This window comes from Amia ocellicauda, chromosome 15 (assembly GCF_036373705.1).
Source record: "Amia ocellicauda isolate fAmiCal2 chromosome 15, fAmiCal2.hap1, whole genome shotgun sequence".
Lineage (NCBI taxonomy): Eukaryota > Metazoa > Chordata > Actinopteri > Amiiformes > Amiidae > Amia > Amia ocellicauda.
The window spans coordinates 17,832,017-17,848,207 of NC_089864.1; the positions used below are offsets into that span (position 1 = coordinate 17,832,017).

Consider the following 16,191-nt stretch of genomic DNA (forward strand, 5'->3'; position numbering starts at 1 on the left):
TTTGTTGAGCAACTTGCTTAATCCCTTGAGTGTGTGGCTTGTTTATAGTTAGGGCACCCCACACCTATACCCCCCCGTGTCTCTTACTTACAACTCACAGCCATGTCAGCACCTCAGCAGGAGTACGTCCGCACAGTCGAACTGTCTAACCGCTGCACTGCCGATGAGGCAACTGCAAAAGACAAAGTCCATAATACTTCAGTCCATAATACTTGTGTGGGACGGTATGTGAGGAGCTTGGGAAAAGGACAACTGAATAGGGGCAAGGGACATATATACAATACAACATACACAGTTAGGCAAAATGTCACCCATGGTCTCACTGTGGTCAGCACAGCCAGAATATGGTACACATACTGAGAGGGAGAGTGAGGGCTCATTTTGAGAATATTAAACCATGTTCCATGATTTGAAGGAAATGCGTTTTGGGGGGAAAACCACAGAAAGGTACGAGAATGTGATCAAATAACATAAGGGGCACAGGGTTTCACAGTTTGTCCACTGAAACACAAAGTAGCTGCACCTAAAAAGGCCAGTTTAAGCTAAAATAGTCCAAATCTTTTCTCTACTCACTATTACAGGATTGTCTTCTTTCTAAAGCAGAGATCCCTAATGACACTCTTAACAACACAGTCTCGGCTCACAGAGGACAGGAGGGACAGATGAGAATATGAAGGCTGATGTTGGTAAGTCTCTGTAGAGACCAGGGGGCAGAGATCAGAGGGACACTGAGCCAGAAACCCAGCCCTGTCACTGCTGTGGTATACCTGACCTTGACACCAGTCCATTAACATTTCTTCAGGACTGTCATCCAACACCTCAAAGAGAACTAAAATGCAGCACCAGACCAAGAAAACAACAAGAACAGAGTCAGAAAGCCCCAGCACAGAGGATAGGGCTGTTAACGTAGGTGATCCAGATTCTAGGGCTTTCCCTGAAGGGTTAATTGTTACTTTTAAAGCTTCATTGGTGTTAATTTGCATAATTTACTGATGACATCACATTAGCTACTAGTGTGTAGATTTGATTGAAACCCCTACTTTTTTTTTCACAGATCATCTAAACAAAATAAAACATCCCCTTGTAGTTTAAAATAAGCTTTTTCAGTAGAAACAAATGATTAAATTCCAAGTATAAGTGTATGTTTTCAAACTTATCACACCATAGCATGTTTCTTACAACATCTTGCACATTTACAGTAAAGCATTTACTGTGTAATTTCAATGTAGCCCTGTGGTTTAACGTAATGGTCTGAACCAATGCAACAACAACTTTTTATGATGGTTTTGAACTTGATTATATCCAACAACTTTTATTTAAGTAATAGGCATTATACAAATGTTTTAATTCAGATAGGCTATGAGGTATTCAAACATTGTCAGTTTCTGATAAAAATAAAAAAATAAAATCAAATGTGATTATCACGTGACGAACCTTTGCACGTTTGGAAAAATCTGTCGTTCTGGAGACTGAATGAACCTTCGAACCTTAAAACATTGAAACCTTCTAAAACAGCCCTACCAGACTAACTAAACTCTGGTAAAAACTTTAGCCCACTGCATGAAGGTGGTTTCCAAGTTGCTCACATGAATTAAACGACCAGCAAAGAAACAAACTAATGTTTGCAACAATCCTCTTACTTATTTAATCCAGTGCAAATGAAGCAATACGTCTGGCTGCCACTTTTCAGTAGTGGCAAGATGAAGTCGGTTTACTTGGTCACCTTGCATGTTTTTTTTTTTCCCAACCAGATATTTAAGAAGTGTTACAAAGACGGGGTGATATTTCACAGTGGGCCTCGAGCCAGAGAAGCACATTTTCATATTATAGTGAGTTTGGGAGTGCTGTGGGGCTGATGCCCCAGGTACGTTTGGCCATGTCTCACCTTCTGATGCCATCCTACGTGACTGGCCTGATGTCGTGGTCAGGCGGAAGCCAGCAGGCAGCGTTTCGGAGGAACCGGGCATCATACTCATTCCATGGACGTCCCTTGGGGGGAACTGTCTCCTCCAAGAAGGGCCACGTCTGAAGTTTTTGTCATCGCACTGTGGATAGAAGCTAGTTTTAAAAAAACATTTTATACATTATGCTTTTGTGCGTTGAATAGAGACTATATATATGTGAGTACATTTTGTTTTTGAACCAGTAAGGCACTGTTTGGAAACATTTCTGATGCTCTTTAACGGTCTTTCTCAAGGCAACAAACATTTCAAACCATAAAGAGTGATGGCCATCTCTTGGCCGAAATTAAGAACTGCATTAAGGCTTGAATACTTATTTTTACATTTTAACATACTGTGACTGGGAAGCAATTACAGATTTTGCCACTGTCAAAACAATCCTGGAGAGTTACATCACACCCTCATTAAAAAAGGATATCATAAATATCATAAATCAAGTTTATAATATCAAGTTAAACTTTGGCTTTAACATCCTGTGTCGATTACTTTTTTTCAAATAGTTTATGAATAGGCAAATGAATCTGCCTCTAGCACAAAATGTATTGAGTAGTGTATTAAAGAGACCTCACTTCTTTAGTATGCAATGTTGAACCAAAGTGCCAAAGAAACACATAAAACAAGGACATCTGTTCCTGTCAGAGTATAGAAGTCAGACTGCACTCACTTCATCAAGTCTTCGTTCTGTACCTAGTGCCAAGAGATTGTTGTACTCCCTCTCAAGGATTTGTCGTGCCTGCATTAGCATGAGAAAACAAAAGGGATATGATTTTTCTTTATATATCAACTCTTTATGAGGAATAACTATCTAAGGCATATGCAGTGTAAGAATGTAACTGTTATGCACAGTGAAGCAATATTCTACAAAATGTCCAATTTAACCAAATATGCATCAGGTTCAAGCGTGCCACATGTTTCGTAGTGCAGCTCACCTGAGTGTTTTGGTTTGGGATCTGCAGTAACAGTGCTAGACTGGTGTAGTCAAAATTATCATCAAGTGCAATGAGAGACCCATGGATGCCACTCTCGAGCAAAATGTTGGCATAATCCCGTAGCCCAATGCTCTGTATCCAGCGGATCACGCGGTCATTGCTCCACACCAGCACATCTGTGAATGAAGACGTCCTGCATTATAACATCACCTTGTGTTTAACACCTGTATATGACAAGTAATATGCTACTATTTGCAATGCAATGGTATAAGAAATACATAAATGATAAGTACCGAGCTGAAATAGCAGTTGGTTTCCCTTGCTCACACAAATGAATAATTTAGCTTGCAAAGTGACATACATTATTCATTTGGATGTAGGGTTTGCATGATGGCCTTGCTAGGATTCCAGAATCTGTTCTACTTATTGCGATTCCCTGTGGAATTAATAAATCATGGGTCTTATAAGAGACACATACACAATTCTGTGAAACATTGGTACCCTAGGACCATCTACAGCATTCTAGCATGTACTATTGTAGGTATAACAACTTAATTAGTATGTATTCAGCTTATTTTGCATTCTGCCACATTAAACCCTCAAATGATTTCAAGGTAAAGGTAAGAATTGCAATATAGGCATACTATGTTACCGTTGTATTATAGCCTTTAGAAAAACTACAGACCTGTGATGGGAAAGAAAAAATCTTTATCCCTTAAAATGATAGCAAAGCGTGAACTTCTAATATAGTGTACTCTTTCTAAAATGTAATACTATTTGTCTATATCTTTGCTATCAGGCCTGGAATAGGAAAAGTCACTAAATATATGAGAGTCACATGACTGAGAAAAAAACAATACTAAAGATTAAGATGAGATGCACTAAGATGGCAAAAATGAAAAGGACTGTTAGATATTAAAGCCATGTGTAGAATTTCCCAATCTTAATGCATTGTGAAATGTACAATTTGGCAGGCAATTTATCTGTAATGGCTGCCTCATATAAAACATAATAGCATTATTAAACCTGCAACAATGGCACAATCACACATGCCAATGTACTCTTAAAAAAAAAAAAAACCCAATGTGGAATAGAAAACGATCAAGGCATTAAGAAATGCTCTGAATAAAGTCACCTTTCATTTCATGTTGACTCTGTTCTCTTCTTCTTTCCAGTTCTTTCCTGTCATAGTTCAGCTTCTTTAAGCACATGATCCCGTACTGCAAACTCGTCCTGCCAATTCGACAGTGCAGATTTAGTCATCGTGTGCTTCAGACAGCACCAGGTTGAAAATGAACTTGAACGGCACTACAATGATCGCATTTACCTGTGGAAACTGTCCACCATTTTCAAATGCACTCTCAGGTCCTTCTTGGTCAAGTGGTCCAGCATCCTGGCGTCCACCAGGCACTCCATGAAGTAACTGCGATACTGAGGTAATCCTAAACTTGGTAGCCACTCATTGCCTATCCATTCATGGTTCATGTCACCGTATGCTAGTGTCTGCAAAACGACAACACATAACTGGCTTAACAATAACGGTCCAGGGATGACAAACCACTGTTCTCCCATCTACATCAGTCACTGCAACACTTTCTATTGAACTACTGGTACAACCTACACAGCTACTTCAGGAAGTGTAAGATTGCTACGACTGGAATCATCTATTTAACCAGCTTCTGACCTTGTCATAGTCCAGTACTGGGCCTGGGCATAAAGGCAGGGACACTTCAGTCTTCGGCTTTCTGGTTGCCTTACCTTTCCCCGGAATCCTCTCCAAGATAAACAAGGAAAAGACATACAAACTAAACAAACACAATGAGAGCTTGAAAAATAATGATTGCATAAACCTCCAGTAGAAATTAATTCTGCCCCAGGCAAGATATAGTTGGCCTACTCGAAGTTTTGTTTTAAATATATACACACACACACACATGAATTTTCAACTCTCTGGATTCTGTGTTCTTAGCAAGGGATTGTAGCATTTATAACAGCTATGGTGAACAAACTCTTATAGTATGATTAATCTTTCCATTCTGATAATTGTCACTATTTCCGTGTTTTCTGAAAGTGGAATCTCAGAATACATTTTCTCTAAACAAATGGCTTGTCAGCTATCCTTTATGAAGATGGAAACATAATTCTTATATAACAGCACCATAAGAAATCAAAACCATTTAGTATACAATATTTAAAACCTTCTGTTTGAATTACACACTCAAAACAAGCAGGAAACAGCTTCTGTTTGAGGAGGCTTACCTGTGCCCAACTTCCTTCCTCGGACTCCTTCTACATTAAGTGGTAAACGTATTACAGGTCAGGATGGAAAGAAAGAAAGAAATAATTAACAAGTAACACCCTGTAGATATAATCCATAGCACTGACTGATAAGTCTATCCATTGCTAAGGTGAGACTGAAGTGCTCAAGAAACACCTACCAGTCGAACACATCCCCCCTAAATAAATGTGCCCCAAAAACATATAATATTTATCTGTAATATGATAAACACTGCCATGATTTAACATCTATAATTGAGTGAAAATGTAATATTTCATGTTTTGCTTTTTATCACTATTAAAGGGCACGGGCTGCTGGCATTGATATTTTAGAAGATAATATTATCGTACAAAACACATTGACCAGAAGATAATATTTATCACATGAAAGGCATATTGACTTTATTCACTTGTGCACCATAATGACCCCATTCTCCAGACGTGCGATTACCTTTTGAAAGCTAGTAATGTTTAGCATCCAACACAATTTGACGTATCTTAATTGACTGGGTTCGTCGCGTTATCTGAAATGTATTTAAATCAACTGATCGAAATGCATAATTTTCCCATTTTTGTCTGCTGCACATTAACACTGGGATGAAAGTAATGAAAGAGATGATATCTCTAATACCATGCCCTTTGTTGATGGCAGGCATTTGCTTTGCAACCAGATTTAAAGATTTGCTGAATACCAGTCCGTGAAATGATTTACCTAATTCTAGAAATAATAACACTGCATTATATATTTTATTACGGCAAATAAATTATACCTCTGCTAACCTCAAAATAATAATATGGCAAGATAGGCTGTTAGTGTCCTTCATCTGTAAATATCGCTAACATTAAATGTTGGCACTGAACAATCTAGGAATATAAATGGGAAATAAATTACCTCATTCTATTCACTCTTTAATAGACATCATACATTTAGCATATCTATACCTAAACTGCTTAGCCATATATCTATCCACACAGGATTTCCAATAGAATTTGAATGTAATGAACGCTCATATAGAAAAATGCCAAAATAAATTATAATTCATAATGCTGCTCATTTATTATATAAGACTTACCTTACCTATTAGACTTAGGGCCGGATTAAATCAAAACTTTGACCCACCGGCTAATAGAAATAGCATAATAGCATTTTCAGTAAGATGCCACTTTCTTCTAATCATAAATGTAACTGCTATGATGTACAGGTTTGTAGTTTACTATTAGCGGGTGGGTCAAAGTTTTGATTTAATCCGGCCCTTAGACTTAATACAGGTAAATACAGCACATAAGATTATTAGTCCACTGATCTTAAGACTTTGGTTTGACTGCATTCGCTACATTAGATTTCCCTTTCAGTTCATCAGACTACTCGGGAGCACCAAGCTATTACATCCCTTTGAACAAACTCATCAATTCATTGCCAGGAAAAGTTGGAGAAGAAAAGGGTTTTTCACAACACGCAAACAGGTTAATTATCGCCACAAAACAGCACAGTATAAACAAAGCACGCATGCATCACAAGGGCCAGGGGAACACAACACACAATATGCACGAAAGCAGAAAGAGGAGAGAAACTAACCGTTTTTGTTGGAGCCGTTAGGTTTTCCATTTCCTCGTGGGTCACCCAGACATTGCCTGAAGGCTAATAGGAGCACCCACGGGAGACAGGAGCAATCCACAGGAGGTAAGCAGTGTTAAAGAAGAAAGGCAGCACCACTGTAAGCCAATAGTGTTACAGCATCACAATCAGTATGTCAGCTCTCTCACCCTAGCAGGCCAGGGCAGTTGGTTAACTTTCAAGAGCAGCTTTCATTGCCAAAGCTTGACCTTTGGGTAACAAAGCTTTAAAAATGATCATACTGTGGCCTGATCATTAATGAAATGTTATGCGCTTTGGCAGCACAGCCCATTTTCTCTCGGGTTTAACAGAGAACTAAGAGAACAAAGAGAAAAACATGAGAGAAAGTGAGTAATGTGTTCTGAAAGCTATTAGGGAGGTAGACCGGTGTTACAAGATTATCATTTTCAGACTGGGTTATAATTCTATAGATGATTGTATTACACTTATGTAAACATCCACTTTTGTTTTTAACTGAAATGATTTTGAATTCTCCACTGTGGGGATTTAAATACTTTACAATTTATAGAAAGGATATTGAAACTATGGGTAAACAATTATAAATACACATGATATATGTATGGATAGATACATATTTAGGCACAGTGTTTTCTATTGAGTGTTGTTGATCCATACATAAAGTATTTCTGCGTTTCTAGTTCTCTGGGAACACAGATGCACAGGAAGCAAACAAGTCCCACAGGAGAAGGAAAAATAAAAAGTTCCCATTCTCCTCTTTGCATTTTCTGCCTCACAGGCCCTTCCCTGAGATTACAGGGTAAATTTAGCTCAAGTGGAAACTCAGCAGCAGCCACGCATCAGGTCGAGAGACAGCTGATCATCACTACAGGGATTTTATACTGTTGGAATCATATGCACAAAGTTCAGAGCTCCCTTTTAAAATATTCATTAGCTTTTTCATACAGCATTAAAAGACACTTTGCTTCTGGCATGGTTTACTTTAGCACCAAGCTCCACCGTAGGAGAGAGAGATAGCAGAGCAGAACTCGTGAGATGCTAATGTAACACTGATTTTCTTGTCTAATTAAAATGTGTGTGTTTATATATATATATTTATATTAGTTGAACAAGAGTATTCTCGATCAATATCACTTCAGAAGGGACTGGAAATCAAATAATGGTTGTCCACTCTGAACAATATGGTGTGCCTTACAGCAGGCAGGGAGATGTGAACACTACAGTGTGTGTAGAAGTTCAAACATTCGGTGTTAATGAATGTTACTTGCTGCAACTCACTTGCAAGATTACTCCCAAAAACATGAATCCGAAAAAGTAATAATTGAAATACATGTGAACCATAAAATCGGGTCGCATTGAAATAAAGATTGGAGCCTCAAAACCTGGAGATGAATAGAGTAGCCAAACATCATAACCCATTAATTAGAATTAGGTGAAAGCTAAGCATCTGTTATGAAGAATTTAAAGTGTCAGTGATGTAAATTATATTTCATACCCCATGAATAATTTACTTGTACTAGTTTTTTTCTTATATGTATTATTCCTTTAATTTATTCACAGATAATAATTGTCTGTATGTATAAATGTATAACAGTACCACCTGGATTACTTACTGTACTGGTAAGTACTGGTTATAATTAATTACTGGATTAAACACAGAATGTAATGCTCAAATTAGAATTGAAATTGACAGAGCCTGTCCTAAAATGAATAAACAAACACTTTGCACCTAATTGTCAATTAGTAATCAACATGGCTAAGTAGTACATAATGTGTACAGTACATGATTGTACAAAGTCTTCATTACATTTCTTGAGTGGTGCATGAAGTAAAATGCTGTCATATTACAAGGACACTGGGCATTGCATTAAACGCTTACTGCACATAAGCAGTTACAATGGAGTATATTTATACAGGAATAAAAATAAAAAAAACACTGCTACAAATCTTAAAGAAACAGTGGCTTAATAGGCAATGCCTTAAAGATACACATACACTCACACACAATTTAACAGAGATTAAGAGCAGAAAAGAGAAAGTAATCAAATATATAAACTGTCACTGTTCTGTCAAATGTGTTGTATTACGGACAGACTAATAATTTTTTAACCATCATTTATATTTAAAGTTTCTGACTGTAATCTACCAAGCTAAGCTTTCGTTAAAAAAAATTAATGATGATGATAATTGACTGCTGTCATACAAATACGAAAGGTTGGCGTAACCCTTAAGGATTAGCGTTCAAAGACGGTAAGCTTTCTGAATAAAACTGAACCTAGCTATAAAAAAAGTAAATACAACATTGGGGGAATGTAGAAGTATAATACTAGCTGTCCTAATTTTAACATATTTCAACATGTTAGTCACTGTTTGATATTCAGTTGAAGTAGAATGCATACTATAATACCAATCACCTAAAAATTAGACACAGGAAGCAAAAATCATGTTGTGCTGCACTTTGCTTAAGAGATGGAAACTGGTGGTAGCAAGAGGAAAATCATCTCGCCTATTTAAAGCGCAGTTGGTGCCAACTAGGGAAGAGGCATCTCCATGACAACGCCCGAAAACCAGAAGATGCTTTTTAGAAGGTTTTAAAGCAATATCGGGGAGAAGAAGCTTTAGCTGATGCACATGTTTAATGACATCCACCTTTAGGACAATACAGCTTAAGAGGTTTTATTTTATTTTCATTTTTTAAATCGTTATTCTACAAAGATTAAAAAAGAGTAAATACATTTTCCTTAGTTGCTCTCTCCAATCTCAGATCTGCTATGATACTTTAAAGAAGCATTACATGTCCAAATAAAACGCACGCTGAAGTTTAATCACAGGTAAAACACATGCCAGACGCACTATATTGTTCGGAGAATTCCTGTTTTGTTGGATCAAGGACCAGTTTGAAGAAGTATATGAAATTAAACAGCATGCCTTGATTTGGTTTACTAATGGAAAATAATTAGACATAGATGAGATCAGTTTTATTTTTATCATCAACACACGTATGACAGGGTCCTTCTTCCATGTAATCCTGTGTACCACAAAATACATCTTCGTCATTGTGTTCTTCAGTTGCGTTTGGAGTAGCATAAACTAAAAATACTAAATTCGACCCATTTCAGGATGTAAATAATGAGTCAGTAATGGTGATTTATTGCTTCTATACTAGAAGAACATTCTGCTCTACTAACAAAAGGGGCACAGCAGAACACTTGCTCAATAAGTTAAAAACATATATTTATACTTTTTTCCATTAAAAACATTGGTCTTTCTAAAATGAAAACAGTATTAACTTCTGGAGCAAGAGTTGCACTATGTTCCTGTTTGTTTCAGTCGGCAGCAAACTGAGAAGTAAATGCCAAGGTGGCCGACAGTTGGTCCAAAAGGGCCTCTTCCACAGAGAGCGTGACGGCCGGCAGTGACTCACTGTTCGGGAGGTGGGCGGCGCCGACGGGCTGGTGAGCGACACCATCTCCTGGATAGCCAGGCGCAGCTTGAGCCGGTGCAGGGGGTTGCTGATGCCGATCTCCCTCTGGATCTCGGTGTCGGACAGCGCCGACATGATGGCGCCACTCTTCACATTGGCTCGGCAGGCGGCCACGTACCAAGCAGGCATTCCCAGCCACAGCTGAGGGACACGAGCAGGAATGCAGACAGGTATGAACAAGAGAAATCAGAAAGTTACGCTTGTCTGTCACATTTAAGGTACATGATAAGGATGGCAGTATCTCTTAATGGGAACAATATGTAAAAAAAAAAAAGTGGTATTTGACTTGATGAGAAGAAATACGCCTAGAGTTCACTTTGGCGGTCTGATCATTTATGAAAGGCAGACCCAAGGAACTGTGTAGATGAAATGGATCACTCACAAAGCATTACATACATACAATCATCCTTTAACTGCAGTTTAGTGGATATTTGTGCTGAGATGAATGCGTTATTGACCACTCAAATGATGCATAATATTGGAATGAGAAACATTTTTTGCCAGCAGGTGTCACTGTCATTAAGCATTTGAAAAGCTGCTGGAATAACAGTGGTGTTTGGATGTGCATGTGACTGTGTAAGTAACTCCATTTTTATTTTTATGAAGCAGATCTCTTTTGAAGTAATTGTGAGTTTATGATTAAGGGTGACCAATACAAACTGAGAATGTGGCTTTCAGGTACAGGGCCAGTTCAATATAATGTAGATTCAATAATAATTATTGCTGTGTAATTGGACATGATAATTTAAACATGGACACATCAGTATGTCTCACCAACCAAACACAGTACATTTAGGGTAGTTGATGGGATAATCAGTACACCCTGGAAATACAAAGACTGCTTATTTAATGTGTGATTAACAAATTAAAGGCTGCTTGTTTTGTGTGTGATTAAAAGTTAAAGACTTCTTAACTTGTGCGTGATTAGGCTGCTTATTTTATGTGTGATTAGTTAAAGGCTGCTTATGCTGACATTTTGTATGTGTGCGCAAGACATTTGCATTTTAATGTTTTTTATTATTAAAAAAACTGGATTTACATAAGTACAAATTTAACTTTGAACTGCATTTTAATGTTTTTTATTATTAAAAAAACTGGATTTACATAAGTACAAATTTAACTGTGGGTAGCACTGCATTTTATAAGAACCAGTTCTGGGAGGTTCTGAATAAATTAAGGTTAGAAAAGCAAATGCAAAAAAATAAAAATAAATAATAAAGTGATACTTGAGCATCTCCAGTCTGATTTCCATGGCTTTGGGTACATGATCTAACATTCAGCAACATCCAATGCAATATGAAAGGGAATTAAGTGCACACAAAAAGCTCATAAACACAGGCTGCACACTTCTAACAGGTTAATATAGACAAGTATTTACCTCCAGCCATGCCACTACAGTGGGCCCATCCCATTGTGCGAAGGGTAGTCCCTTCCTACGAGCCTCCTCTAGCAATTCATGCCTGTTGAGCAGATCAAAGATTGCAATTTAACACAGCTCACCGGGATCACCAGGAAACTGAATGAAAACATACCACCAAATGTATCTCTAACACCAGACCCTTATCAAGAGATGCCTTCTCAAAAGCCTTTTCATTTATAACTCATCGTCCATCACTGGCAAAATTTGAGGGGGAGAAGAAGGGTATTTATTTTATATTTGGCAGAAGTGAACAACGGCTAACTATTTCTTTGGTTTTGGAGAAAATGAACAGCAAATTGTAATCTGCTATTACACACAGCAAAGCTTTTCATACTTGTGAAATGAAACTAAAAAGCAACCTGCTTGTTAAACACAATGTAAAAGGTCTAATTTACTGATACGAGTAATACTAAGTTTTACTAGTTAGTGAACAAGTTGAAGAAAGGATTGATTTTCTTCCCTACATCAGTCTGAAACTCGTCCATTTGATACAGCTATAACTTCTGGGATGTATGCGGTTTATCAGACTTACAATTTTTTTCTGCAGCTCAGCATGATGCTCAAAGCTCTGTAAATAACAGTGTTAAAGGACAGTTCCAGTTGATTTGACATGAAGTGTTCCAAGTAATGTAGAATATAATGGATCTTGATTGTGATGCTGTGCAATGCTGTTGGGAGCATTTTTACTGGCCTCTTAAAATGAGAGTAAATTGGACTTTATCAGGGGACACAGACACACGTCTTCTCCCATCCTTCTCGGAGGCTGATCACAGAGCGGGCGTACTTAACTTTAAACCAGATCTGTCCCTGAACTAAACAGGGAATAGTATACGTTCCTATTGTATACTTACAATTAATACAGGCGGGCAGTGAATTCTAAATTCTAAATTAACAACAAGCAAAGGTTTATAATGGTTGTCAGGGAGGTTATTTACCAGAAACAGAAATTTAAATAATTAGTATCTGTTTATAACACCATCAAATATCAGTAATATTTAATCATCTGTTCCAGACATGCATTATTTAGTTTCAGAGATCTATTTTGTCATGACCATGGCTAACTTGACTTCATGCTTCATTTCATTTGCCCTGGAACAGGTCTACCCACTGGAAAATGCGCATCTACTGTGCATGTCCTGTAAATATTACTGTGAAATGAAAAAAGAGCCAGAAAAATAATAAAAAACAGTTCAAACAAAAACAAGTAAACAGTCACAAAAGGCAACAACCCATAACCAGGCCTAGTGCCGGTTATTTCTTTATTAGTGACAGACACACTCAAGAGCAGCAGACAATCACACACACAGACAAGGCTCCAAGACGGGGGTTTAACTACCAAAGTGGGCAACTTTACTCCATAAAGTCCTTCTCCAGCAATGAAAGATCTCTCTACTGCGAAAAACAACACCCATTCACTGTAAATTAAATGAAGGAAGGGAGGGAAAAAAAGAACAGTTAGGAGAAACAGCAGCTGCTCCGGCACGTAAGTGACGGACATAACGTTTGGAAAAACCAAAAAGAGGAACGACATCGGAATAAAATAAAGAGGCAACCAATCACGTACAGGAGACAGACAACAACGCGGTGCTGACAATGAAGATGTTCAGCAGCCTCGGTGATCGCAACTTACCCCGATGAGCTTTTTTTTTTTTTCATGTGATGAGGAGAGATTGATGGGAAACAAAAGCACACAGATATTAATGAGCATATAGGCAGGCCATCGGCACGCACACAAGGCAAAAGGCAAGTGTTATCGAGGGAGCAAGGGCAAGTACAGATCTGGGGCAGCATCCGGGGACAGCATCGCAGATCTTCACGAGCGCTCCGGCAAACACACACACACACAACACACGCCCACACACACGCACACGCACACACAAACCACTGTGCACCATGGGAGGAGTTGATTACTGTAGGCATCCATGGAATTCAGGGCTGCAATGAACTTAAGTAATGCAAGGGATATCGTAAAACCTTAAGGGGAATAAGCAGGATTTCTTTTTCTTTGGTTTGTATGCTTTGAACTGCACGCCATGCAGGGTGAGAGAAAGGTGGAAAAAGTTAAGATCCGAGTGCTTAGAAGATGAAGGATAATAAGAGTTGCGTTGTTTTCAACTGGTATCCCAGGGACAACGGATTGACTTGGGCACTTAAATCCAGACGAAATAAAGGGAACTGGAAAGGTCAGTCAGAAAATAAAAGAAATCCGCGACTCAAACGCAAAATTGCATGCCAATCTGGCAAGCACAGACGTTGAAACGGCAGGCACTCAGCATGTCAGGGAGGATGTTCAGTCATTCTTTGGTAGAAAAAAGAAAACTACAAGATGCACAGCAGTTCGAGTCTGAAGAATTCTTGATGAGTTAAGAGAAAGCGGAGCAGTGAAAAAGGTCATTCGTGAACAATATGACATTTCATTACCATGGATTAAAAAATAAGAAGGGAAATCAATAACTTTTTTGTTTGTTTGTATGCTGAAGAAAGCCGTGGTTATTTATTCAGCTTTGAAGTTTAGTGGACTGACTCATTCTCTCTGCGTTATCAAATACACTCCAGGATTTATTCTGAGTTCTTGAGATTATGATGTGCTGCTGTCTGAGGCACTGAAAAGCAGTGATGTCATACATTTTAGTGGAAATAGTCTTCAGTGGGATATACAGATACAGGATGCTTTTCTTTGTCATTTTTAGTTTCATTGCCGTCTACGGTCCATCTATTATAGCTAACCCTCTCCCACTTTTAAGGGCTGCATCTGTTTAATATAACAGGCGGTAGAACATAATGGAGGTTGGTTAAGAAATGTGGGGAAATTGTTGAGCTCCTCTGTGCAAATCGCTTGCACTATATGATAATAGTAAATCAACATACAGCCCATATTATTATTTTTATTTACTTAATATATATCATCAAGTGTGTATCTGTGGGGGGTCAAATGCATTATTTAATCTCTTAAATCCATTAACTAAAGATTACATTAAGAGGAAACCATGGCGTTCACTGCATGCAGTTTAATATCAGCGGGGTGTCTACAATATAATGTGCAGAGCAACTAGTGTCATGTTTCATAATGGTGGCCCTTGTGTTTTACTCTTTTGATCTATAGTGTCAGTCATCAATTTTAGCCGAGTCAGGTCGCAGGCTCCCACTTTCTTATTCCACTTCCTCTTACTACGTGATGAGTAGATTATATAAGATGCTGAGCTGTTTAAAACTGCAGTAACACTTCCATAACAGCTAACAGGCAGTTTGTGAGAAAAAGCCATAAAAGCATAGAAGAATAGTTGTGCTGTCGTTGGCAGCTATGAATCAGTTTTGCACATTACTTATACATATATACTATTATACTATTATTTAAAGACTGAATATCGCACATCAATAGCATGGGACATGAAACACAATCTCTGCTGGGATGCGTTTTCCTTCTCATTCACTAGCTTGTTTTCATTCGTTTCGTGTGCCTTTCGGATGGAGATGTATGGAGACTTACTTCTTTTTTAGCCTCCTGTCCTTTTCTGCCTGGGTCCCAAGCTTTCCTAATCCCAGAGCGTCTTGGCCACCCAGTTCTGGGTCAGACATGCTTCCTGTCAGAAACAGGAAGATGAATGTGACGGTCTTTTCAGTGGACCACCTGACAGGAACTGTTTGAGAACCTCCTACTTACAACTGCTCATTCAAAATTGGGATATATTACTAATGAATATAGATTCAAAAATGAAAGAAATGCATACATTAAATAAATCACACAAATGTTATATCATGTATACAAATCAAGGCTACTATATATAAATATATATAGTATCCTTGAAGACTCCTTTACTCTATTCTTTCTGTGCATAATTATGTTTTTCACAAGGCTGCAGGATTGGAGATCTTTACCCAGACGGTAAAGCATTAACATTCAACCAAGGCATTGCGAGTCAAAGTAATGGCATCCTGGGATTATATGGTAGAGAGTTAATGAGGAACATCTTAGAAGAATCTTATATATCAAGGTCATCTGCCAGGCTTAATGCAAATCTTTCTTCCATTGTTCAGAGCACAGTGGAATACACTTACGTTTCGCAGTTGGGCTTGTCACTCAACAGGGAGAGGGAGGCGATGCTTTACATTGCTATACATTATTACTAAACTGTATAACTACCAAACTGTATAACTTGTGTGTCTTACTGCGCTGCATCGAGGACATAGGATGCTGCACCCACCTTGCCCAGGTCCCCCTAGCTCCTTGCCCAGTTGTCCAAGCCTGCCCTTCTCCTTCTTGCCGAACAAGCGCCCTATTGATGATTTAATCCCTTTCTTCTTGGGTTGTTTGTGAAGTGAGTCCTGGCTGCTGGTGACACTACTGAGGGCGCTGGCTTCGGCCTCCAGAGTTGCAGATAAACTGAATGACAGGACATGCCCAAGAGGAAACAGGTTTATATATGTGTGCCCATTTATAAATACACTCACTATCTCCTAAAAACCTGTGGAATTCAAAACCACTTTACATATTCAAGCATGAACACCGAGAAGATGATCCTATATCC

General features: G+C 38.4%; 1 protein-coding gene across 14 annotated transcripts in view; it reads right to left on the reverse strand.

Annotated features, from left to right (window-relative positions):
* Nucleotides 1-16,191, reverse strand: part of ppfia2 (PTPRF interacting protein alpha 2) — a 193,052-nt gene that overhangs the window by 2,111 nt on the left and 174,750 nt on the right. For 6 of the 14 annotated variants that reach the window (XR_010804706.1, XM_066687114.1, XM_066687115.1 and 3 more), the window contains 13 exons: nt 15,868-16,046; nt 15,153-15,246; nt 11,624-11,705; nt 10,186-10,386; nt 6,744-6,806; nt 5,150-5,179; nt 4,218-4,393; nt 4,026-4,123; nt 2,891-3,066; nt 2,626-2,694; nt 1,886-2,045; nt 773-829; nt 92-172 (listed from right to left, as the gene is read on the reverse strand). Coding sequence is in view for 13 of the 14 variants with exons in the window: in XM_066687114.1 (XP_066543211.1) it covers nt 114-172; nt 773-829; nt 1,886-2,045; nt 2,626-2,694; nt 2,891-3,066; nt 4,026-4,123; nt 4,218-4,393; nt 5,150-5,179; nt 6,744-6,806; nt 10,186-10,386; nt 11,624-11,705; nt 15,153-15,246; nt 15,868-16,046 (1,444 nt within the window). In the remaining variant the exon portion in view is untranslated. The remainder of the gene's footprint in view (nt 1-91; nt 173-772; nt 830-1,885; nt 2,046-2,625; nt 2,695-2,890; nt 3,067-4,025; nt 4,124-4,217; nt 4,394-5,149; nt 5,180-6,743; nt 6,807-10,185; nt 10,387-11,623; nt 11,706-15,152; nt 15,247-15,867; nt 16,047-16,191) is intronic. The other 8 variants (XM_066687116.1, XM_066687118.1, XM_066687124.1 and 5 more) reach the window with 5 other exon arrangements.